Source organism: Gavia stellata, chromosome Z (genome assembly GCF_030936135.1).
Source record: "Gavia stellata isolate bGavSte3 chromosome Z, bGavSte3.hap2, whole genome shotgun sequence".
NCBI lineage: Eukaryota > Metazoa > Chordata > Aves > Gaviiformes > Gaviidae > Gavia > Gavia stellata.
The window spans coordinates 38,616,572-38,642,524 of NC_082637.1; the positions used below are offsets into that span (position 1 = coordinate 38,616,572).

General features: G+C 41.9%; 1 protein-coding gene across 1 annotated transcript in view; it reads right to left on the minus strand.

Annotated features, from left to right (window-relative positions):
* Positions 1-4,303: 4,303 nt before the first annotated feature.
* SLC24A2 (solute carrier family 24 member 2) overlaps positions 4,304-25,953 on the minus strand; it is a 106,374-nt gene continuing 84,724 nt past the window's right edge. The window contains exons 7-10 of the mRNA XM_059833906.1: positions 15,244-15,372; positions 7,260-7,349; positions 6,646-6,812; positions 4,304-4,566 (exon numbers count right to left, since the gene is read on the minus strand). Of these exons, the coding sequence (XP_059689889.1) occupies positions 4,317-4,566; positions 6,646-6,812; positions 7,260-7,349; positions 15,244-15,372 (636 nt within the window). The 3' untranslated portion in view covers positions 4,304-4,316. The remainder of the gene's footprint in view (positions 4,567-6,645; positions 6,813-7,259; positions 7,350-15,243; positions 15,373-25,953) is intronic.

Here is a 25,953-nt window from a genome sequence, read left to right on the forward strand (position 1 = left end):
GGACCTTCATATCCACACACAACAGTACCATGAGTGACAGTGACCATAAACTACTTCAGAGTAGCATATGTGGAAATTACATGGTAGGTTCATTGCCATTACAAACATCAAATGACATCTAAATAAGCTTCTTTGTCACCCACTGTGCTTTTTGCTTCATGAAGATTATGCAGATAGCTACATCAATTGAATAAATAAGCAGAGGCATACAGACACAGAGCCTGTCTGCACTACAAGAAAGCACTAGCTTTCAGTAAAGGAGTTAATTTAAAATACACAGAGCTTTGCTGAAAGATTTTTCCATGTCTACATGTAGTTCTTGAGGAGATCATTCTCATATCACACTTTTTATCACCCATCAGATTTGACCATGGTGGCTTCTGCAGACGGAAGCTGGCTTTTTTTGTTTTGTTTTTTCTTTAGTGGAAAACAGCAAATACTTGTAGGACTCCAATGGTATTTTATACTGATGGGGCCCATTCTTTTCTTTAATTCCAATGAAATTAGTGCAGAAAATCTTTAAAACAGGTTACAATCTGGCCCACGATCCTACTCAAATGCTATTGCAAATCCCTTCCCAAAATCATGTCCAACATCGGTTATGTTCAGGTGTGATGGTGCCACAGTGAGTTGGCTATTTAACGTGAAGTTGCATTCCTATCTTACTGTGTTGCCAATCTGGTGTTGTCCTGAACAACTGTATTAACTATTCATTTATGCTTCATAAGAATTATGCAGACAGCAGCAACAATTGAATAAATGAGCACAGGCATGCAGGCCAGTGGAAGAGGCTTCAACGCTGACCAACTTGCTGTAAAATTCAGGCAGTTTGCAAGACAATCTCCCTAGTGAAGTAATTCAGAACTTTGACTGAAGAAAATAGAAATATAATTTTGACTTCTAGGTGTACAATGTGGAGAAACATTCATGGATCCCACACTGAAAGAGTTATGAACAATGAGAAACCTTTTATGCTGGGAAATTTGCTGTAATTTGAAAATAGGAGTGTCCTAACAAGTGGTGTGCATTTTTGGCAGCGCTGAGCCTGGACAGCTTATGGACATCCAGTCACTGGGTTGCAGCAGCTCTCGGCTGTTCTGTCAGCACTCCAGTTTAACATTTTCAATCTCTTCCTGCATAGGAGAAGGGGCCATGCCTCTCTCTCCATCCAACTCTTCTCTTTTCTCTACCAGCACAGCTGTTGCCTTATAATCAAAGAGCACATGAGCGTGCAAGTGTCCTGAAACATTTTACCCCAGCAGTTATGTAGAAAGCTGCCTTGGTAAGTATAACTAGCTTTCACATCCAGCCTCCACAGAAAGCACCAAGCAACTGAAATCTCTCCTATTACCTCTGGAGCTGAGCTGCCACTGACCACACAGGTAATTCAGCCATTTGAATAATGTGCTGCCCAGCAGACACAAGGCAGTGAGAGCTGTGACATGTCTCACTCCTGAGGGGAAAAAATTATTTTTAATAGGTTCCAAGATAAATATGTTGATAGGGGTAAGCAGACACAGGAAAGAAATGAGTCAGATATATTTTAAGACAGTATACAAATGCCATTACAGGATACCAGCCCCCTACACATAAAATTCTTCCTTCAAGCTGTTGATGCCAGCTTTGGGCTGAAATATTCCCAGTGTGCAGGGCTTTCGATCGGTTACTCTTTTCTCCCTACCTGCCCTCAGTGGGGCAGCAGTCTCTGATGCTGCTGTCCTCACTTTGCAGAGTGCACCAGAGTTCTCTTACAGATCTCAAGGTCAGGCAGGGCTTTTTCCTTTCCAGTGTGGGAGTTACACCATGCTGGCCATGAAGTCATCAAAAAAAAAAGAAAAAGGAGTAATGTACTGAACAGAGGTCAGACTCTTGCCCTTCCTTGGTTTCTTGATTTGAAATGTCAGACCATTGAATCTGGGCATCTTTGTATATTGTAAGCGCCCATATACACAGACCTATAATGATCCTGCACACACTCTTTTAGATAGCTCTGCCTTATTCTACTCACTTGGGAAAGGATCGCCTGTTTTGAGCACTGTCATCAGAAATAAAAGCATTTGGTGACTCCTCTGGGACAGATTATACTGTGGAGTCAGCTCTGTATTTTGGGACACCTGTTTCATTTAAGCTCAGAATTCGGGTTATACATTTGCTTTTGCAAGATTGCTGTTCTTGTCAGTAGAGGGCACTGTCGTACATATCTTTCCATTGTGTACACCCGCAGAAACAAATGTTAAGAAAGAGGTGGGCAGCACTACCGTTAAGACAGGTAAGGATTCTGGAGCAGTGAAGGGTCTTAAATACACAGACAAATTTTTGCTCACAATGAGAGAAGCTCACACTAAAAAGCACTAAGAAGCAAGAGATGTTGCTAGTGTATGGTTAAGATCAAATACTGATTCTGAATGTACAAGACATAAGTAGCAGACATCGTAACTCCTAGTTTTCTTGCTTTTGTTCATTAGTATCTCACTTTTTTCTTCATGATATCACATAATATTAACATTTTAGTAGTTTTAAATATGTATTTTTTACTGTTTTCTCTACCACTGTTTTCTGTCAAGTCCTTACTCTCTAACCAGATAGTTATATACAAACATACATAACAGGAAAACAGTGAAGGACAAAGGGGGTAAGTAAGAAGCAAACAGCATAGAACACAGAAAAACAGACAGGACAATATGCGCTGAGCCTTCTGTTACACAGCTGTGAGCATGGCATTGCCATTGTGAGCACAATATGAATACAAAACAATACTGAAATAGGTCACAGAAATGCGCTGAAATTTCATGAACTCTAACTGCACAAAAGACTTGAACAAACAAATGACGATTATCTGAAACAATTTCTTAACACCCATTCCAGTCCTCCCATATTTTTTTTAATCATCTGAACTACAGGAAAGAATGAACACTTAGTTGCTTTCTCCCTCCTTATTTTTTTGTTCTAGGTTTGGACCTTCTACTTCTCTCAGGATTTCAGTAAAAAAATACTGCATTTTTACTCCTTCTTGGGCTTCTTCAGACATTCACATTTCCAGCAATATTGAAAAATTTTCAGGTAGGTTTCCTGCAGCTCCACTATATTTAAATTGTTAGTTTTGCCTACCTAGTTTCAAGATTTAGAAGAGCAAATATGAACTGCCCCAGCTTTGTACATCAGCTGGGGAATCTCTTCCAGCAATGGCTATATGTAGCTGTGAAGGTCGTTACACTCCAAGTAATAGTGAAAGATAGCCTGTAAAACATATATGCACTTCAGCGATTAGGCTGCCACTTTACAACTGCTTCTATTTTCTGTGAAATGCTATGCATAAGAAAATTAGCCTTTTTCTTCCAGCATGAAAAGGCAAACTAACAATGATAACAGCATCTGAAAGCCATTGGTACTGTTGTTGGTATTGCTGCATTAGAAAAAACAGTGTGTTCACGTAGTAGTTGTATGATCTCTCTGCATGCTGCGTTGCTATTAGAGAAGAAAGAGTATCCCCATTCTGGTCTTTGCATGTGAGTGCAATGAAAATCTGCACCAGTTACAAAATGGCCAGGCAGCGTGGCCGCTTCAGTGCCAGAGCCAGAGTTCCTGGAATCTGAAGAGTTTTGCAAGGTGTAATAAACCACCACTAATATCCTGCTGATTGCCTTTACAGACCTGTGATGCAGAGGATCAAAATACTGATGAACTCCCTGGCTTTGCTGAAATCACATCATATAAAACCACTTACATGAAGAGATGTGCAAGCTCTTCCCTGCCTGTGACTCATACGCTCGGTGTATGCTTTCCACTCTGGAGTTTCAGCAGATTATCAGAAAAAACCCATACCAGGGTGTGTGTGGGGTGGTACCTCCACAAAGTTAATATTAGCATTCCCCTTAGAAGATGAGAGCTTTAAGAACTGAGCACGCTGTGTGTCTGTGTATGCTACTACAGAGGATGAGAAGAAGTCTGCCTTATGTACTGTAGCCGTAGGAGAAGCAGCAGTTTTCACTATTTCCATGTGTGTGCAGCATCTCCTGCACTGAGTGGCGAGGATGTTCTGCGGCAGACAAAGAAAACCTCAGCACAGCTGGACTCAGCCCTTCACGTGTGACTGCACTGTCCAGCAGTGGTCATTCTTCAGCTCTGAGATCCACCCTTTGTATCCTTTTCTTTCTTTCTCTCTTTTAAAATTAAGGGAGAGGAAATTTACAAATCCATGGGTTATTCTCATGGAAGCTTTCCATTGTGGTTTTTCGCTGTTTCATTTTGATATATGTATTTTTTTGAATAAATATAGATGTGTTTTTTTCTTTTTTCTCAAGAAATAGCACTTTCCACTAGATGGAGACAGGACACTGGATCACTTTGTCCTCCAGGAGGACACTGACAACCAGGAACACAAAATAAAGCCCAAACATGAGAAAGCCCAGGATTTTATTCATCCTCCACTTGCAGAAAGCGATGGAGAGGATGACGAAGAGCAGCATGATGAAGAGGAGGACAATTGCACAGAACAGACCATTGCTGCTGACTGTCACCGGGGCAAAGCTGTTAATCACAGCATACAGGAGCCACGGAAGAGGAAGGCTGTTAAGAAACAGAAAAATAAATTTGAAACATTGCATAGGTGCAGAAAGGGGCACTAAAAAGTTTCTGGAGGCTCTTCAGAATACAACCAGAGGCTTCCTGCATAAAGTGAGGCAGGAAGAGTTTCAACTCTTCTAATACATACATAAATCTAATTTGTCAGCTTGCTCGTGTTTCTTGGGGAGAACACATAGGATTTAGGCTCCCCACTCTTCCACCAATTAGACTGGTGAATTGTATTTCCCTTGGCTGACAAATCACCTGGCATCCTGTCTGTAAGCAGGAAGACCCCTTTCATTTGTTTCTGGATTTCAGACCATCTGTGAAAAAATCTACTTCCACTCTCTTTCCAAGAGCCTGCATGACTGACAGAAGGGTGGGCCACATAAAGACATGTCCTTGCCATGAAGAACCAACACTCTGCAAGGCACTACCCCCAAAATTTGGCCTTTAAGAGCCTTGATTCTTATTTACTGTATAAACCCATGTTAAAATGTGAACTTCAGCTGAACTCCAGCTTAGTTTCTATTTCTGTATTCGCTGTCATTGCATTTCTCATCTCTGCTGCCACAGAATGAGGCAACATCCCTCTGGAAGATGTCAAGCTGAAATAAATACTTAAGCCACTGATCGGAGCTTAGCAGGCTTAGAAAGCATGAAGAGAGCTGTCAGAAGCTCACAACATTCAAACTTTGAATAAGCAGCTCAAGAGAGAATAATTCATTACAGTCTTAGCACTAACTACACCAGCCTACAGCTTAACTGTGCCATTTCTGTTGTAAATATATGAGGTCTAGCAAACTGGTACAGGACAACAACATTTCCATTGGCAGGATGACTAAAAATTTTAAGAAAAGTAAGAAAGCATTGAAAAAGAGAAATTTTGTAATGCACCCTGCATGCACGAAGTTTAACCACATGGTAGTGAATAATGTTTTCATATATTTTGCAGGTCTGCTGCTTATAGATGTTACTTCAAACATTTCATGCTTCTGGATTAATAGAAAAAAGTGACCCAGTTTTTCTACTGTGTCCAAAGCTACTGCCATTAGCACTCTAACTTCAGGATCCACTCTAACTTCAGGATCCCTTTTAGTACCTGTGCAGTTGCTGGTATATTTTCAGCAGCAAAAAACATGATCTATTCTAGAACTAGGCTGTTCGAGACTACAGCTATGACTCGACCTGTTCTTCTACGTGTGTGATAGCAAGAAACAACCAAAGATGGAGAAACTGAGAGTATGGGCATAATTCTCAGCGCCGCCATCCTGTGTTGAAGATGGGAATGTGGGAATAAAGACAGAGTTTGTCTGTATGTTTGCTGCACATTTTTGAAATACTGAGGCATGGATTACAACATTTCTGGACCTGATCCAGCTTGGTCTCAAAAGGTGAAAAAGGAATTTGAATTCCAACTGCATGCCACGTATCGTTATCCCAGAGCTGCCATGAAACAGTAAACTGTAAATAGAACACTTCTGCACAAACTTACGTTGCTTCACATTGTCAGAGCTATACAAACGGTCCTTCATGTTAACAGAGAATTGGTTTGTAATTTGGGACTTGCCAGGTATATAAAAAAAATCACACGTCAACAACAGCCTAAATGAGCTACAGAAGACAATGACATTCTGTTTTTATTACAGCAAACACATTGAATACTGCAGAGGCAAAGAATTGTTCCCAATCATAATTTATAAAGAAAGCTCTAGTATAAGCACAATGAGTGTTAACATAAGCAAACAACAGCAACCTGACAAAATCATAAAAAGCTTCAGAAATTCCTTCTTGGACCAATGCTCTTGCATACTTTTTTAAGCGCAATTCACTTGCCTAGGCAGCTCTGCAATGTATCAAAGAGAGAATTAGGCAACAAATTTGTAACAATACTGGCATGCAAATGTCTATAAACTTCCAAGCACTTGAAATAGTAACGTCCATTGCATATTTGCATCACTCTCCTTTTTAAGCATCAATGGCAGAAAATTGTTGTAGGCAAGACCTTGGCAAAACCACAGCAACATGCTAAGAACAAAAGACTTGTTAAAATACACACAATTTTCTTGCTGTAGGACTTACCCCACTGTGATGTCAAATATGTTGCTTCCAACAGAACTGGATACAGCCATGTCCCCCAGACCTTTGCGTGCTACAATAACACTGGTAATAAGGTCAGGAATGGATGTGCCAGCAGCTAGAATAGTCAATCCCATGATTTCTTCACTAATGCCAATAGTCTCTCCAACCTAAAAGGGTTTAAGCAAAACCAGCAAAAAAACGTCCTGCAGTGAAGAAATGCTTTCCTCTGTAAACCTGTTTAACCAGGAATATTATCCTGGAGCTTGCCGACTAGCTTGGAGAATACAGGCAAGATTGGCAAATTACTAATTTTCACAGATTTCCATGTGTTTCAGGAGAAAGATAAGATTATCAAATAGAATCAGTAGGTATTGACAAGCGGTTGCTGATGGCGCTGATGTTACCAGAATGATCAAGTCCTGTGGTCAGGACAACCACAGCTCTCTGAACTACTTTCCATTTAGTGAGTAGTGATTTACTTTGTCCATGGTTGCAGCTCCTAAAATAAAGCACTACTCAGCATGAGATAGATGATGGACTCTGATTCTAAATGATCTCCCACAGTGCAAAACACAAAGCAGGGCTTGTATTTTGTATCAGTGTCACCTCCTTACCTGATGTGCCCACCAGACCATTAAGTAAGAAAAAAATGCAATCCAGCTGATAGAGCCAAAAAATGTGATAGGAAAAAATTTTCTTGACCTCTGAAACAGAAACAAAGAGAAACAGTGAACACCTATGTTGAAGGCTGACGTCCTGTACTCTTATTTGCTTCTCAAAATGAGAGTGGCCTCTCATTTTTTCTGATCACCTGTTCTGACCAACTATTCTGATCATCATCAGATGATCAAAATAAATGTCAAGAATGGTAAGAAACTGGCTCCCTACACTGGTATATACTTACCTATGCCTCATTCTTCCAACTGCTTCAGTTGTAAAATAACACTTCCAAACAACTTGTATGATGAACAACAAGTTTTGGGTTGTCATTTGTATCATATTCTGTTATGCCGCAGTTTGCATATGTGTTTTGCTGAATGGTGGTTTGACTTCTAAATTTATTAATAACTTCATGCTTATTCAGAAAGAATGTTTTCAAATTGCTAAAATGGGTACCCATACCTTTCATTCATCCATCAATAACTTTGTGTAACACCTTTCACAATCATTATAACAAAGGCTGCCATACGACAGAGCTAAGAAAATACAAATCTAAAATTTATTAGGGCATTTACTTTTCTTGGGAAAACAACCCACTTTCTCAATTAGAACGGAAGATACATTAAGCACATATTTGCCATGCTTTGTTTTGTAGAGAAGTTTTTTATAAAAACATGTAAAACACACTCTGAGGCCCTTCAATGAATTAAAAAATCTGTATAACACCAAAGTAACTTGATTTTCATTTTCAATGTCTCCCTTACTAATGTCAAACTTTAAATAGATAGCGTTCTTGCAGCCAGTGAACTGGTTATATTCAGACTAATGACTTATTTTGGTTTCTGTTCTCTCCAGTCTTCTGCATCATCCATATTTCCTATTGGCTAGCTAGAGCTATGTAACAAAAAGAGATCAAGTTAACTACTAAAGGAAGGAAACACAACTGCAGTACTGTACCAGGCAGTCACTGTCTAAATCAAATTAGTGTTTAAAATGGAATTTGTACTGTGAATGAATGCTACCAGTCTTGAATGAAACCACAATGTTCAGGGGCATCAACCTTCTGAACACAGATGACTCACCTCAGATGACTTCAGACGTGCCACCAGCAGAGTCCTACAAATTTTCATGAATAACCAGTAGTACTGCTTGTGGAAATAAGTTATACCACTTTGAATACTTGTTCCAGCTGCTGCTCAATCCTGCACTACCTTTTCCTGTTAAGTCCTCACTAAATCCACTTCCACTTTTTGCTCTGCAGGGGCCTCCAGAATTTTTGGGCAGCACACCTTGCCTGTATCCCTCTTCACTGCAGGACGTGCCCCTGCTGCACCAGGAGACTCATTAGCCTATGGGTCATTCCTAGGTGTTGTGGGAGCAGATAGGACTGCAGTGCTTTCCCTGAACCTGACTTTGGGAGAGAAAATACTATTTGGATTTTGCCAATTTAGCTTGCTCATGATAAAGCCCTGTTTTTTAGGGAGTTTACAGAGCTGCACAGCCAGCTTTTCTTGTATAACAGACAGAATAGGCATTTATACGGGACAGCCTCACGTTTAGGAACTGATCAGCATGGGTGGCTATAGACTAAGAGGTGCTCAGTGAATTGGGCTGGCCATTAGACCTGGTCATGTGGGAAAGACAATTTCTTTTGTCAGCTGAACCAGAAAAGAGCAAGGCTGGTCCGCAGGTCATTGAAATTGTGTAGACTCTTTCTGCTGATGTAAATGGAATGAGATCAGGTCATTACTGGTGGGAAAACATAAAGTCAGCAATGGCAATTGTGCACACTCATCTACAGAACGGGACAATTAGAAGGTCCATTTCTGCTCTAGCAGCAAGTACAGTTGTAGGCTGTGTACAGAATGCTTACTTGCTCCCTGTGGGCACTTTGCGTAACACTAAATGCCCTCACAGAATGATAGGGGTTAGAGGGGACCTCTGGAAATCACTGAGTCCAACCCCCCTGCCAGAGCAGGTTCACTTAGAACAGGTTGCACAGGAATGCATGCAGGCAAGTTTTGAGTATCTCCAGAGAAGGAGACTCCACAACCTCTCTGGACAGCCTGTTCCAATGGTCTACCACCCTCAAAGGAAAGAAGTTCCTCCTCATGTTTAGATGGAACTTCCTATGACCAAGTTTGTGCCCGTTACCTCTCGTCCTGTCACTGGGCACCACTGAAAAAAGACTGGCCCCATCCTCCTGGCACCCACCCCTTAAGTATTGAGAAGCATTAACAAGATCCCCCCTCAGCCTTCTCTTCTCCAGACTAAAAAGAATCAAGTCCCTCAGCCTTTCCTCATAAGAAAGATGTTCCAGTCCCCTAATCATCTTTGTAGCCCTTTGCTGTACCCTCTCCAGCAGCTCCCTGTCCTCCTTGAACTGGGGAGCCCAGAACTGGACACAGTGCTCCAGATGTGGCCTCACTGGGGTAGAGGGGGAGGATAACCTCCCTCGACCTGCTCGCCACACTCTTCTTGATGCACCCCGGGATGCCATTGGCCTTCTTGGCCACAAGGGCACATTGCTGGCTCATGGTCACCCTGTTGGCCACCAGGACTCCCAGGTCCCTTTCCACAGAGCTGCTCTCCAGCAGCTCAGCCCCTAACCTGTACTGATGCATGGGGTTATTCCGCCCCAGGTGCAGTACCCTACACTTGTCTTTGTGGAATTTCATAAGGTTCCTCCCTGCCCAACTCTCCAGCCTGTCCGGGACACGCTGAATGGCAGCGCAGCCTTCCGGTGTGTCCGCCACTCCTCCCAGTTTTGTGTCATCAGCAAACTTGCTGAAGACACACTCCATCCCTTCATCCAGGTCACTGATGAATATATTGAACAGGGCTGGAGCCAGTACTGACCCCTGGGGAACACCACTTGTTACAGACCTCCAACTAAACTCTGTGCCACTAATCACAACTCTCTGAGCCCTATCTATCAGCCAGTTTTCAATCCACCCCACTGTCCATTCATCTAACCCACACTTCCTAAGCTTGCCTATGAGGATGATGTGGGAGATGATGCTGAAAGCCCTGCTGAAGTCAAGGTAGACAACATCCCCTGCCCTCCCCTCATCTATCCATCCAGTCATGCCATTGTAGAAGGCTATCAGATTGGTCAGACATGACTTCCCCTTGGTGAATCCATGCTGACTACTTCTGACAACTTTCTTTTCCTCCAGATGCTTTGAGATGACGCCCAGAATGAGCTGTTCCATCATCTTTCCAGGGGTAGAGGTGACACTGACTGGCCTGTGGTTTCCTGGGCCTTCCTTCTTTCCCTTTTTGAAGACTGGAGTGACATTGGCTTTCCTCCAGTCCTCAGGCAAATTCAGGTGTTCCCAGCCTATCTTAGCCCTCCTGAAAAGTGAGATCGTAAACATTGACTAACACGACCTATACAATTCCAAAACTTAATATACATAGGAACACACATTAAAGATGGCACAGGTTTAACAATGCTCCCCAACCCCCTCATATATAAATAAATAACTGAACTTCTGTTGGAGTAAGAAAATCAGTCCAGTAGGTGTTTTAAATGAATTATCTTTAAATATAAGCATAAAAAGCCACAATGGCATCTGGAAACTCCTTTTCATATAAATTCCATTATTGTCACAAGCACTGTTTCTAGAACTGTCCAGGGCACTTTGGTTGATCTGTTTCTTAACTGCTTCTTAACTCTTCACAGAGCAAACAGATTTACTTTTTCAAAACAGAGTTCTACATTTTTATCACATCAGAAAATCTGATAATAAGCTTCCAATGTTTAAATCTACTCAAATGGACTTTTAATTTTAAAATCAAAGCTTTACATGCATTGGGGGACAGAAGACCTTAGTCTGAAAAGGAACAGAAAGATGGCTGTTAAAATAGTGATCTGACATCAGTGGGAGCAGAATTGAGTCTGGAAGGGATAAATAAATGTACACAGTAATTTCCTTTTTTTAAACTAGAAAACTAGCACTTCTTTTTCACCATTCTTAGTAGCCAACTCTTTCAACTTTCAACATTTTTTGTCTTCCTTCTAAAAACTAGGATTTTCTGGCAACAAATATGGTGAATGAGATGATGAAGTGATAAGCTTGTTGCAGCTGGTCACAAAATCACAGAGCACCTCATAGCAATGCAATTTGAATAACCACTATACAATACTCAAGATATAAGCATCCATTGGCTTATGCAAAACTAATAAAGCAAGAGCTGTACTGGGCAGTAACAGCTCTCTGTCAGTGCGATTATATATACCAAATGGTTCTTGCAAAATAACGAGACACTGCCTATCTGAGTCAAACACCCACCAGATTTGGATGCCTAAGCATTACGAGTCAGTAACTTTGCAGCTTGTGTATTCCTAGCCTGTCTTAGCCAATCCTCTCCCAGTAAAATTAACTGATAAGCAGCAGTTCAAGACTAAAAGTACTTTAATATGCTTAACAGTTTAATTACCTATTTCAAAAGGGGGACATTTAAACTGAAAAAGGGCAAATTTAAAGCTTTTACATATTACAGGTGATGAAATCAAGAATGGACTCCATAGATGCTGCTATATAATTTGCATATAGATGAAATTTTTAAAAAGCGGTAACGAGAGTGCTGATTCTTTTTCAGATGCTGTTTTTTATTTCCAGAGTGTAATAATAATCATGCTTATTTTGTAACAAATGGTAGCATTCTTCTGAGATTTATTTCATTGCTAGCTCTTGGAAATATAGAGAGCTGCCAATTCCAAGCATTTTCCTAGAAGAATTAGTCAGACACAGCAGACAGCAATATTTCTCTCCACGTTTTCTGGTAGCTGTTGTGACGGTTGCCTTGTAAAGACAGAGAGCCCAGTTTATTACCAGTTGGTTCTGTTGTGGTCATGGTAACAGACAAATAAGAAAAGCCATGGCTCATTCAGTTCATATGCTATTTTATTTTAACAAAAGAGAAAGAATTTTGTAGTTACACTGTAGACTGGTTGGATTGGTACTGTTCCTGTCTATCAGCAATCTTAAGGACATTTTTCTTGGTACATTTCTGTATTTCATGCCAATGTTTGAAAAACAGGACTTTAAGTAGCAAGAATGATCCAAGTACGAACGTTTTTCTTCTAAGAGCCTGATCCTGAAAGATAGTGAGTGCTTAATAATTTGCAAAGTAACTGTCTTAATTTTAGCCAGTATGATTACCAACATACCAATCATATGTTTGTCTTTTACATAAATTTATCTGCATTGAAAGCTTTGATTTTCCTTTCATACTTGACAGTGCTTAAATCTGATTACTCAGAAGCTGCTCCTGTAACTGGATCTATGCAGGAACATCTCGTCCTTGTCCCCTTGGTAACAGTGCATCTCCGTACGGCAACAAGAATTCATGTAAGTTGTACCACTTTGTTGGTAATGGGAATTTGCAGAGATACAACGAACTGCCCCAGTGACACCAGAACTGGAGCCCCGATAACCTTTTTTCTGGCCTGTAACACAAAGGGATGGAAAATACAGTATGGCTGTAACAAAAGAGTTCAGTTTCTGCCACTGACTCACTGGGCCATGTTGGGCATGTCATTTTCCTTTCAATCTTTCAATATCCCTTACTGCAGGAGGTGGACAGTTACATTTGTGGCCTTTACAGAGGCACTGGGGAAATAAGCTACTAGTACAGGAAAAATACCCGTTACTGTTCAAAAAACCTGAACAAAAAGTGAGGTACAAAATTCCCCAAGGGCACTAATGCATAACCTACTCTAAGTATATAAAAATCTGCATATGTGTACGCCAGAGCATAATAAGGCAGCAAGGATTTTGCTAACTTTATAACCAAAGACTTTGTATACGAAGTAATTTTTCTAGAGCTTCTGGGTCTCATGGAGCTAAATATAGCTTGGTATAGTACAAGTAAATGCAGTCAAACTGTCTCCATTATGTAGAGATAAAATATACTGTAGAAAAGAGACTCTAGGAGGAAAGGAGAACTCATTTTTGAAAAGTGGACACCCACAGAGGATGTCAAAGGCTCCATATGGTCTCTCAAATCAGTACACAGCACAGAAGTGTTCATTTTATATATCCACATGCTAATCTGAGCAGCCTGATGCAGAATTTGGGTTTCTGACTAAAATCACCACACTTGCAAATCAAGCCCCTGACGGTAGGCCTACCTACAAAATCTATTTAAGTATTATTTTAGGTTTGGTTTAACTTTCACCTCACAGATTTCATGGAAAGCTGTTTTCTGACGCACATGCTGAGCTGTGATACTGAGTTTTGTTTTTGTTAGGAAGGGAATAGCAGGAATGGCACACAGGCGTAAGTGAAAATATTTTATAGGCACACTAATGAAGCGTCCTTGAAAAGTTAGACAGTTTATGCAACCAGCTGGTTAATTCTTTGACAGCAATGTTCAAAGTAAGCAGCTTGTCATACTGATACAACCTGTTACCTCTTCTGTTACTACTACATTTAATTACAAACTCCATTTCTTTTACTTCTGTATAGAAGCTACTCCTTTCAGTGAACGAAATTTTAAAACTCTGTTGCCCACTGATGTATGTGGCATATAAAACTGTGCTTATTTTTTGTGTTACGGCAGGGTATTTTAGCTGTAGGATGTCAGCATGCCAATTCTGTTGCGAACAATACTAGTGTTAATAATCACATGCATCACACAGTTGCACGCATCTTCTTGAGATACTCACTTTCCAAAACCATTATTGTAACAACTGTTCTTATTTGTACAGTACAGAATAGTGGATAAAGCTACATGTCTATTGATGTTAACTTCAGATTTTTGAATTTCAAAATATTGCACATACTTAATTCTTAGCAGTACTTGCTCATTTTGGGCCAAATTATGAAAAAAATTACAGGGATGTTTTGAATAATAAAAGGAGGGCATAAATACAGAAATAAACAATCTTGAAATTCATGTAGTATGCTCTCTGTATTACCAAAAAAACCGTGTTTACCAGAGTTGTTTGAAAACTTTAAGAAAAGAAAGGTTAAAGATTGGAAGGGAAAATGTCAGTTTATAACCTTTGAGAAACCATTACCTAAAACCAAATCAGAGATCTTATTTCAGATTGTTTCTTGCACTGAATTGCAGTTTTTCAGTGTGTGAGATAGGAAAGTTTTTCAGTGTGTGTGAGGAGGAAAAAAGAATTCAGGGTGTTGATTTATAACCTTGTAAGCTGTGCATCTCTCTTGCAACAGTTTTAAATCTATTGTTGATCCAGAAAGGAAAAGATATTAAAACACTACCAAAGGATTTTTTTCAGCTCTTGACTTTTTTTTCTTTTACTTTCCATGAGCCTCCCCAGTCAGGTATATTTATATATGTGAATATAAAAGTGGTAAGCCTTGATAACTTGTCACAATATGTCATTTGTATTAATAATCAGTCTTACATTACTTCAAGCTGTGTTTGGGACAAAACTAGCAAGTATTTTACACATGGAAGGACTTATGGATCTTGTTCTAGTATGAAAATTAAAAGATGACGGGTGAAAGACAAAGGTTTAGTAGAACACGCATTTAAGAGAAATGCGTATCATTATTTTTGAACCACAAAGAAAATTTAGTCTAAAATCTTTCCAGTCCTACTCTCTAGGGCACTGCAGATGGACAGACTTCCTCAGCACCTATGTGATATTCAGTAGAGACCTAGAAATGCAGATGTGAAGGCCCCAAAGAAGTTTTAAGAGCATTCACTTTGTGTCATAAAGTATTAGTGAATACAAATGGCAATATTTATAGAGCTATTATCCATCAGTTGCCCATAAGCACCCATTTGAAGATTTGAAGACTGATGTGTGACCTCTTCTTCAAAGACGAAACTATTAAAAAAACCCCCATTTGCTCTATTTTTACATAAATACACTACAGCCCCTTTTAGGCATTTAGCTAGAGAGCCACCCTGTTGTGCAGAACACGCTGACTTACAACAACAGTTACTTACAGGTTTTCTGACATCTGGGAGGGAAACCCACAGTGGAAAAACAATAGGTAACACAAGAAGGTAGGTGAGCTGCTTGCGTGGGGTGTCAGGCCAGGCCAGGCTGAGAGGCTGGTCCTCATCCTCTTCACTCTGTAAAAAAAGCCGCAGTGAGCAGAATACTGAAGTGGATGAATGAGGTTAGGGATTCTTTAAAGAGTAGTCCTGAGGACTGTGCTGTGTTTCAGTGAGAACCCATGGGGTCTGAAAACCGGTCTTAATTATTCCACTATTATGAACTCCTGAATTGTTCAACTACTCAGCTACCTGAACTGATCAGTATCTACAGAAGCAAGCCCAACTCTTAACTCAGACTCTTCCATCATGACTGTATCACCTGACACCACTGGACTGGAAGCAAATCCCTATTTACCTCTTGACACATTGACAGCCTGCAGCTTCTTTGACAGTTATGTGTTGATGTCAACAGACGACAGTATTTTGTTAACCCCTACACTTTGTGAAAATCCGAAGTTGCATGATTGTAAGATGACAGTAAAATGAACAGGTCATAATAGGTGTAATCATTAAAAGGTTTTAAAAACATACACAGGCATGATTTGTCACACTCCACACAGTACATAAGAGGCTCCTGAGCAGCTTAAGGGGCTAGCTTTTGCTTTTAGCTTTCAGCTCTTTACCAAAGCAGGCAGATGACCTGTACTTCACGGCTGCAATCTATTGAAGCCTGACTTTTGGGGGACTGGGCTGGTGCAGCAGTTGTGCAGCTACTTCCTAAAAACCAAATCCATTCCTTTCCCATTCTGGTAGATGCTGCTGGGGTGGGAAAATCAATCTGAAATGGATGCTCAGCTTTGAAATATGACAACTGAGGTAAAATTTGAGCACAAAAAGACCAATTGAAGGGTTGCCTAGGTAACTCTTTCTGAGTGGCCTGTGTATAATTCAAGCAGCAGACTCAGCTGGAATAAAGCTTCATAAATGACTGTTTCATAAACAACACTGAGTGACAAAGTACCTCCTGAATTGCAATCTTTAGAGATTAGCCATGATTAACAACTGTATTTAATCACAACAAAAGCTTTACATTAGTCTGAGTTTGCACATGAGTCTGCAAAAGGTATGGAAATTAATACCTAAGTTGGTTCATGCAGTACTGTACCAGTACACACCGTACTTCCAACACTGGGCCTCATTCTAGCCTTCTGCCTGTGTCAAACAGCATTGGGCTAGCACAAGCACACAGGCAACATGAGTGGCTGTAGCAAAGGACCACAAAGAATTACATATGGAGATTGCCAGATGTCTCCCGAGAAACTTTGATCAATCTATCTGAGATCTTCTCACCTTCAGGTTGTACTGCCTCATCTCTCTCCCCAAGACAACTACCCCCAAAATATAAGGCCAAACTTGAGCTCACAGTGCAATAGGGCAAACCCCTTTTTCTCGCTAGTTTAACTCCAGGATGCATTACAGATGATACAGACTGGATCTCCATTTCCTATTTCGTAAATCAGAATCAGCATCTGATTTTCAAATGCTGACCTTCCAAAAACCAGTGGAACTAAGGAAGTTCCATGTATTCATAAACCTAGCTTCCATGAATTTCAAAGCAATGCTGAGGTTGAAGACATTAAAGAGAAATAATTTCAGCAGCTATAAAACTACGCAAATATGAGTGTCATGCTCTGGACTAAGAAGAAGTGATATAAAATGACTCAGCAGATTCATGGCAGAGATTGCGTGCAATGTCTGTGGCTCCAGCCTATCTGCAATGTGCCTACTAAATATGCATTCTCATAGTTTGTAGAAACTAATACTGAAACTATAGTTTTGATTTATTTTAGTCTGTGTGATGAAAACTCAGTACTTGCAACGTTCAGTATGATTCTGTTCTGCAATGCTAAGAAGAAAAACATGATGATAACATGATATACACACTGGAATTCAGTTGCCTAAACACACATATGGTCGTGCCATTTTAGATACCTTTCGGTATCTCACTTGACCTCCACATGCTCTGTCAGAAATGGAGAATAGTCTGCTCATTTATGACATACCTGCCTCCACTATGCAAAAATCTCCATTTCTGTAGGCCAGCTCAGGTGGTACTACCTATCCATCTATAGACAAATGAGTCCTACCCCAAAACTCATTCTCTGCTATGACTCTGCAGCTAATTAGCTTTAAAGATACTGGAGTGAACATATGGGAAAGCTGCATTAGTTGACATTATGAACTCTGATGATAATCCAATATCTACACAAAGCTTCATGTGAATCTAAATTTAACTGTTGTCACAAAAACAAAGGTCATATTACAGTCAATTAAAACCTGAAGCTGTACAGACAACCATGGTTCTCCTACATTTCCAAGTCCATTTTGGTGACTTGTCTGAAAGGTTTTTCCAGAATATGCTAATGAACATAGAACTGAACAGTTTACTTATATTAATACAAATAGCATTAATTCTGAGTGTTCTAGACAGTCATTAAACACACCAATACTGTTCCCAGTAGAAATGATTGGCACCAGTATCACTTTCTCTTAACCACCATAATCCTCTGAAGACGTTTTCCCAGGCCGCATTAAAAGGTTGATGTCTGGTAGGTGATTTGGGGGAGGTAGGAGAGGATAAAGTAGTGTAAAATCTCTACAGTTTTTTATAATATGGTAATATTGACTGGACTAAGAAGATAGAAACAGCCATATTAAGTCAGACCAAAGGCCCATTTACACCAGTATCTTGCTTCTGGCAATGGTCAGACATGGGCACTCAGGGAATAAGTACTGGAATGTGGCATATTTTTTCATATTCCACAAATTCACAGAATCATAGAATCATTTAGGTTGGAAAAGACCATTAAGATCATTGAGTCCAACCATAAACCCAACACTGTCAAGTCCACCACAAAACCATCACCCTAAGCGCCTCATCCACACATCTTTTAAATACCTCCAGGGATGATGACTCAACCACTACCCTGGACAGTCTCTTGCAATGCTTCACAACCCTTTCAGGGAAGAAATTTTTCCTAATATCCAGTCTGAACCTCCCCTGGCGCAACTTGAGGCCATTTCCTCTTGTCCTGTCACTAGTCACTTGGGAGAAAAGACCAACACCCACCTCTCTGCAACCTCCTTTCAGGTAATTGTAGAGAGCGATAAGGTCTCCCCTCAGCCTCCCCCAGGCTAAACAACCCCAGTTGCCTCAGCCACTCCTCAAAGGACTTGTGTTCTAGACCCCTCACCAGCTTCGTTGCTCTTCTCTGGACACGCTCCAGCACCTCAATGTCTTTCTTGTAGTGAGGGGACCAAAACTGAACACAGTATTTGAGGTGCGGCCTCACCAGTGCTGACTACAAAGGTACAATCACTTCCCTAGTCCTGCTGGCCACACTGTTTCTGATACAGGCCAGGATGCTGTTGGCCATCTTGGCCACCTGGGCACACTGCTGGCTCATATTCAGCCGGGTGTTGATCAACACCCCCAGGTCCTTTTCTGCGGGGCAGCTTTCCAGCCACTCGTCCCCAGCCGTGTAGCATTGCATGGGGTTGTTGTGACCCAAGTGTAGGACTTGGCACTTGGCCTTGTTGAACCTCATACAATTGCCCTGGGCCCATCGATCCAGCCTGTCCAGATCCCTCTGAAGAGCTTTCCTACCCTCAAGCAGATCAACACTCCCGCCCAACTTGGTGTCATCTGCAAACTTGCTGAGGGAGCACTCAATCCCCTCATCCAGATCACTGAGAAAGTTATTAAACAAAACTGGCCACAACACTGAGCCCCGGAGAACACCACTTGTGACCGGCCACTAACTGGATTTAACTCCATTCACCACAACTCTTTGGGCCAGACCACTCAGCCAGTTTTTTACCCAGCAAAGAGTGCACCTGTCCAAGCCATGAGCAGCCAGTTTCTCCAGGAGAATGCTGTGGGAAATGGTGTCAAAGGCTTTACTAAAGTCTAGGTAGAGTACATCCACAGCCTTTCTCTTGTCCACTAAGCACGTCACCTTGTCATAGAAGGAGATCAGGTTAGTCATGCAGGACCTGCCTTTTATACACCGATGCTGACTGGGCCCAATCGCCTGGTTATCCTGTATGCACCATGTGATGGCACTCAAGACAATCTGGTCTATAACCTTCCCTGGCACCAAGGTCAGGCTGACAGGCTTGTAGTTCCCCAGATCCTCCTTCTGGCCCTTCTTGTAGATGGGTGTCACAGTGGATAATGTCCAGTCCGCTGGGACCTCCCTGATTAGCCAGGACTCCTGATAAATGATGGAAAGTGGCTTGATGAGCACTTCTGCCAGCTCCCTCAATACGCTTGGGTGGATCTCATCTGTCCCCATAGACTTGTGTATGTCTAAGTAATGTAGCAAGTTGCTAACCATTTCCCCTTGGATTGTGGGGCTTCATTCTGCTCCCCTTCCATGTCTTCCAGCTCGGCGGGCTGGGTTCCCTGAGAACAGCTGCTCTTACTGTTAAAGACTGGGGCAAAGAAGGCATTAAGTACTTCAGCCTTTTCCTCATCCTTTGTCACTATGTCCCCCCCCACACCCAATAAGGGTTCTCCTTAGTCCTCCTTTTGTAGTGAGTGCACCCCTGTACTTGGCGCTGGTGAGGCCGCACCTCGAATACTGTGTTCAGTTTTGGGTCCCTCACTAGAAGAAGGACATTGAGGTGCTGGAGCGTGTCCAGAGAAGGGCGACGAAGCTGGTGAGGGGTCTGGAGCACAAGTCTTATGAGGAGCGGCTGAGGGAACTGGGGTTGTTCAGTCTGGAGAAGAGGAGGCTGAGGGGAGATCTTATCGATCTCTACCATTACCTGAAAGGGGGTTGCAGAGAGGTGGGTGTTGGTCTCTTCTCCCAAATGACTGGCAACAGGACAAGAGGAAATGGCCTCAAGTTGCACCAGGGGAGGTTCAGGCTGGATATTAGAAAAAATTTCTTTACGGAGAGAGTGGTGAAACACAGGAATAAGCTGCCCAGGGAGGTGGTGGAGTCACCATCACTGAAGGTGTTTAAGGAATGTGTGGACGAGGCATTGTGGGACATGGTTTCGTGGGCATGGTGGTGCTGGTTGATCGTTGGACTTGATGATCTTACAGGTCTTTTCCCACCTTAGTGATTCTGTGATAGAAACATTTTTTTTCTCTTTTACTGCAGTAGCCATGTTAAGTTCTAGTTAGGCTTTGGCACTTCTGATTTTCTCCCTGCATAACCTCACAACATCCTTGTAGTCTTCCTCAGTGCCTTGCCCCTTCTTCCAAAGGTCATAAACTATTTTTTCTCCCCAAGTTCCAGCCAAAGCTCTCTGTTCAGCCAGGCTGGTCGTCTTGCCTGCCAGGTCATCTTTCAGCACATAGGGACAGCCTGCTCCAGCACCTTTAAGATTTTCTTCTTGAAGAATGTCTAGCCTTCCTAGACTTCTTTGCCCTTCAGGACTGTCTCCCAAGGGACTCTGTCAACCAGGCCCCTAAACAGGCCAGTCAGTCCTCCGGAAGTCCAAGGTAGCAGTTCTGCTGACCCTGCTCCTTACTTCTCTGAGAAATGAAAACTCTATCATTTCATGATCACTGTGCCCAAGATGGCCTCCAGCCATCACATCACGTGCAAGTCTGTCTCTGTTCACAACCAGCAAGTCCACTAAGGCACCTTCCCTAGTTGGCTCACTCACCAGCTGTGTCAGGAAGTTATCTTCCACACACTCCAGGAACCTCCTAGACTGTTTCCTCTCCACTGTATTGCATTTTCAGTGGACTTCTGGTAAGTTGAAGTTGCCCATGAGGACAAGGGCTAGTAATTGTGAGACTTCTCCCAGCTGCTTATAGATATTTATCTTTCTCTTCATCCTGGTTGGGTTCTCTGTAACAGACTCCCACCATGATCTCTGCCTTACTGGCCTTTCCCCTGACTCTCACCCATAAACACTCGACCCTTTCATCACCATCATCAAGTTCTAGACAGCCAAAACACTCCCTAACATGCAGGGCTACCCCACCACCTCTCCTTCCTTGCCTGTCCCGTCTCAAGAGTTTATAGCCATCTATTGCAGCAGTCCAGTTGTGTGCGTCATCCCACCATGTTTACGTGATTGCAATTACATCATAGTTTTCCAGCTGCACAATGGCTTCCAGCTCCTCCTGTTTGTTGCCCATGCTGCGTGCATTGGTACAGATGCACTTCAGCTGGGCTATTTATCCTGACACCTTTTTGGGGGAGAAGCCCTAATTCCTATGTGACTGTTCTCAGGTGCTTCTGTGGTTTCTAATGCATGCACAACCCTTACGTCTTCGCTGCTGTGTGGATCTCTATCCCCTACCCCCTCTGAGATGGCTAGGGTGCTCTGTGCGTTAGTACAGAGACATTTCAAATGTGCTCCAGTCTACTCAGCACATCATGGAGCAGACTGAAGGACCTTGCTAGCACACCGTCCCTCAAACATTGGCTTGCAACCCCCAGCTTATCTCCAGCGAGCCTGGTTTTATACCTTTGCCCCTTCAAATCTGGTTTAAAGCTCTTTCAATGTGCCCTGCTAACCCCTGCACAAAGATCCTTTTCTCTCTTTGAGACAGGTGTACCATGTCTGTCACCAGCAGGCCTGGTGTCGTGTAGATCAACCCATGATCAAAAATCCCAAAATTCTGCCAGTGACACCTGTCTCAGAGACAGTTATTGATCTGCTGGGTCTTCCTGTTTCTTCCCTCATCATTCCCTGCAACTGGAAGGACAGAGGAGAACACTACTTGTGCTCCTGATCCCTTAACCAGTCATTAAACATTTAGACATAAGCTGCATTAGATCTGCATATAAAATAGTAATGAATGTGTTTCTATGAAATTCTCATTAGCTGTCATAATTCTTTCCACTCTTTATTTATTGTATCCTCATTTTTTCTTGCTTGTGCTTGGGTCTGTCTTTTTCTTACATATACATTTGCAGTGCTGAATATCGCATGTATACTCATACCTAGATGGGAGGGATGTGGTACCCTAGCGCATAGTAACCAATAATGATAACCAAAGTAATTCTCTAAGAAGAGAATTTGCATATTCTACCTTTGCATATTCTACCAGGGTTAATGAGGTACATCTTTAAACTACAAAAAATATAGTTATGATTCCCTATTTTCAAGAAAAGAGATTAGAAGTGTTTTGCTCTGTGTTCTTTTTTATACATCTGTAACAAATATTCTTTTCTTTCAAACCAATCTATGTATATTTATAACCCTATTCTTGCTACTTCAAGTCTTCTACATAACTCACTACAAACAATGAAAAAAGTACCAAATCACTGGATGCTCCATCTTTCACAAGTTCTTCATACAAGAACATTTATCTAATATTTGTCTGTAATCCCACAGAAAAAAGGTCTTACTGGTTTGCTAAGGACTGGTCTGACAACTTTTCCCAATCTCCCAAGAAAATTTTTCCAAACAGAGGAAATGATGGTGTGTTTCACATGATATAAACAATACAAACATATGGTGACATTTCATCAATAACCATTTTGTTTATAAACAACAGCTTATAGCAACCTCCATCTGCCAAAGTCACAATCTAGTCACTGCTTTTAGCAAACATCAGAAAATCATTGTCTCCATGGATGCTTATGCTGATATTATCTTAGGAAAAACAGTTGCTTTTCTGGCACAACATTAAACTGCATTTTTATACTTTTTTCCTGACAGGAGGGCAAAATGGAAAACAAGTACAAAGAATGACCTCAAACTTACCAGAAATACTGAATCTGCCACTATTTACCAACCAGTCTGTATTGTGTAACAGCTATAGCATATGAATTATAAATATTATATTCTAAGGATTATTCTGCTAGCCCACCTAACACCCACAGCATTCTCCTGGAGAAACTGGCGGCTCGTGGCTTAGACAGGTGCACTCCTCGCTGGGTAAAAAACTGGCTGGATGGCCAAGCCCTGAGAGTTGTGGTGAATGGAGTGAAATCCAGTTAGTGGCCAGCCACAAGCGGTGTCCCCCAGGGCTCAGTTTTGGGACCGGTCTCGTTTAATACATTTATCGATGATCTGGATGAGGGGATTAGAGTGCTCCCTCAGCAAGTTTGCAGACGACACCAAGTTGGGCGGGAGTGTTGATCTGCTTGAGGGTAGGAAGGCTCTGCAGAGGGATCTGGACAGGCTGGATCGATGGGCCCAGGGCAATTGTATGAGGTTCAACAAGGCCAAGTGCCGGGTCCTGCACTTGGGTCAAAACAACCCCATGCAACGCTACAGGCTTGGGGACGAGTGGCTGGAAAGCTGCCCCGCAGAAAAGGACCTGGGGGTGTTGGTCGACAGCCAGCTGAATATGAGCCAGCAGTGTGCCCAGGTGGCCAAGAAGGCCAACGGCATCCTGGCCTGTATCAGAAATGGTGTGGCCAGCAGGAGCAGGGAGGTGATCGTGCCCCTGTACTCGGCGCTGGTGAGGCCGCACCTCAAATACTGTGTTCAGTTTTGGGCCCCTCACTACAAGAAGGACATTGAGGTGCTGGAGCGTGTCCAGAGAAGGGCGACGAAGCTGGTGAGGGGTCTGGAGCACAAGTCTTATGAGGAGCGGCTGAGGGAACTGGGGTTGTTCAGTGTGGAGAAGAGGAGGCTGAGGGGAGACCTTATCGCTCTCTACAATTACCTGAAAGGAGGTTGCAGAGAGGTGGGTGTTGGTCTCTTCTCCCAAGTGACTAGCAACAGGACAAGAGGAAATGGCCTCAAGTTACACCAGGGGAGGTTCAGGCTGGATATTAGGAAAAATTTCTTTACTGAGAGAGTGGTGAAACACTGGATTAAGCTGCCCAGAGAAGTGGTGGAGTCACCATCATTGGAGGTGTTCAAGGAACGTGTGGACGTGGCATTGTGGGACATGGTTTCATGGGCATGGTGGTGTTGGTTGATGGTTGGACTTGATGATCTTACAGGTTTTTTCCAACCTTAGTGATTCTGTGAGGAGCTGAGCTATAAATTCTCATGCTTGTACATTTCTTGTGCATTTTGACTTCTGATATCATTAATCAATACAGAACTAGCATTAGTACTCCAGAAGAAAGGAAACTGCAGACAGGAACTATCTGCAGTTCAATTTGCTTATGCTGAAGTATAGACATTGTACCACCTACAAAAAGGCAATTTATTTCTTTGCCTGATAGTGCTGCAAAAGGCTGCTGAGCTTTCTTTTTTCCTTGGAAGTGAAGAGCTCTGTACAACCCAACTTCTCACAATGAGTGAATCAAGAAAAAATTATGATGTCTCAGAGGTAAGTAGTGATTTTCAGAATTGAGATTGATTTTTTTCTTTAGAATAGCAAACCTCACATTAATTTATTTTACTAGAAAGGCAGAGGACAAAGGCAATTGGAGCCCTACTGTGAAAAGCCTCAAGTCTCTGCTTTCTGTTTCTTGTCCGTAACTTGAATCGCTCATTTATCTTCTCCTACCTCTCATTTGGAAAAAAAAAATGTGAAAGAAGGTGAGATAGTAAGGTAGTACAGTAGTATGCAAATTCTATGGGGTAACTAAACCAGAAAACAATCTTTCCTCATGAATCCTTGAGTGAAAATCAAGCAGGGAGTAAAATTAAATCCCTGAGCTTTCAGAATGCATTCTGTATATATGGACACTAGGGCAGCTAATTTGTATTAATCCTCTCTGCACTGTGAACTCACTGAAAAGGTCTACCTTTTGAGTGGAGCCTACGGGAAGGAGCAAGGCTCAGGTAGGTATTTGCTCCAGATTCTGTTATTGCTGCTTGTGTCTTCTTGGGCTCTTGCACAAATACCTGAAACCACAGCCTCCGGAGCTTATATGCAGTTTTTTATGCCCATGTTACTGCCAGCACTCTTCAGGGAATTTGAAAAGAAATACTCAGAATGTAACAGTCAAAACTGCAATCAGCCCACCAGAAGTAACAGCTATGGTGTGATGGTGATAAACCTGAAGAATAAGGCTTTGTCTTCATGCCGTTTTTCAGTGTCCAAGTTTTCAAGTCAGTCAAACTGGTATACAGCAGAAAAAAATGTGGAATAGGCAACTGAGTAGCCTTGGGAAAATAAAGATCAATCCCTTCTGATGGCAGTGCCATTCTCATTAAGTTACAAAGAACTATATCAGCAAACAAGATGCGGGCATTTACTTTAGACTGAGTGTGGCAACTGAAAGAACATTTGGGCTTTGGAAAATGTATTTTTAATGATCAATCAAATACCAGGGATGCGAGAATGTATCATGGCCTTAAAACAAAGGCTGGTCTAATCTCCTCTATCCTCTTTCTATGAAATAGAAATGTTTAATATAGCCCAGAATCATAGCCTGAGACAGAGAACACAATGCTACTCAGATTCACATCATGCTAATTTGATGCAAACAGAGGGAGTACTCCAGGGCAGGGGAGACCAGTCCCCACCAGGGGCTCTGTCCTGAAATGACGTGCACTGCTTAAATAAGCAGATCCAACAGATCCAATGAAAACAATAAAGCATTTGTGGCATTTTCCTATGACATACAAGTTGTCTTATATTTTAATGGAAAAGTTATCTCTGACATGGTTGGCATGTAAACCTTTTCCAGCGGGGTTTCCACGGAAACAGGTAAAAGTGTGCGCATGTGTACGTGTGCATGCAGGTATTTGCATGTGTGTGTGTGTGTGTAGGTGGGAGGAAAAGGTGTTATCTTCGGATTGGAAGCTATTTTTAGGAAAGCCACA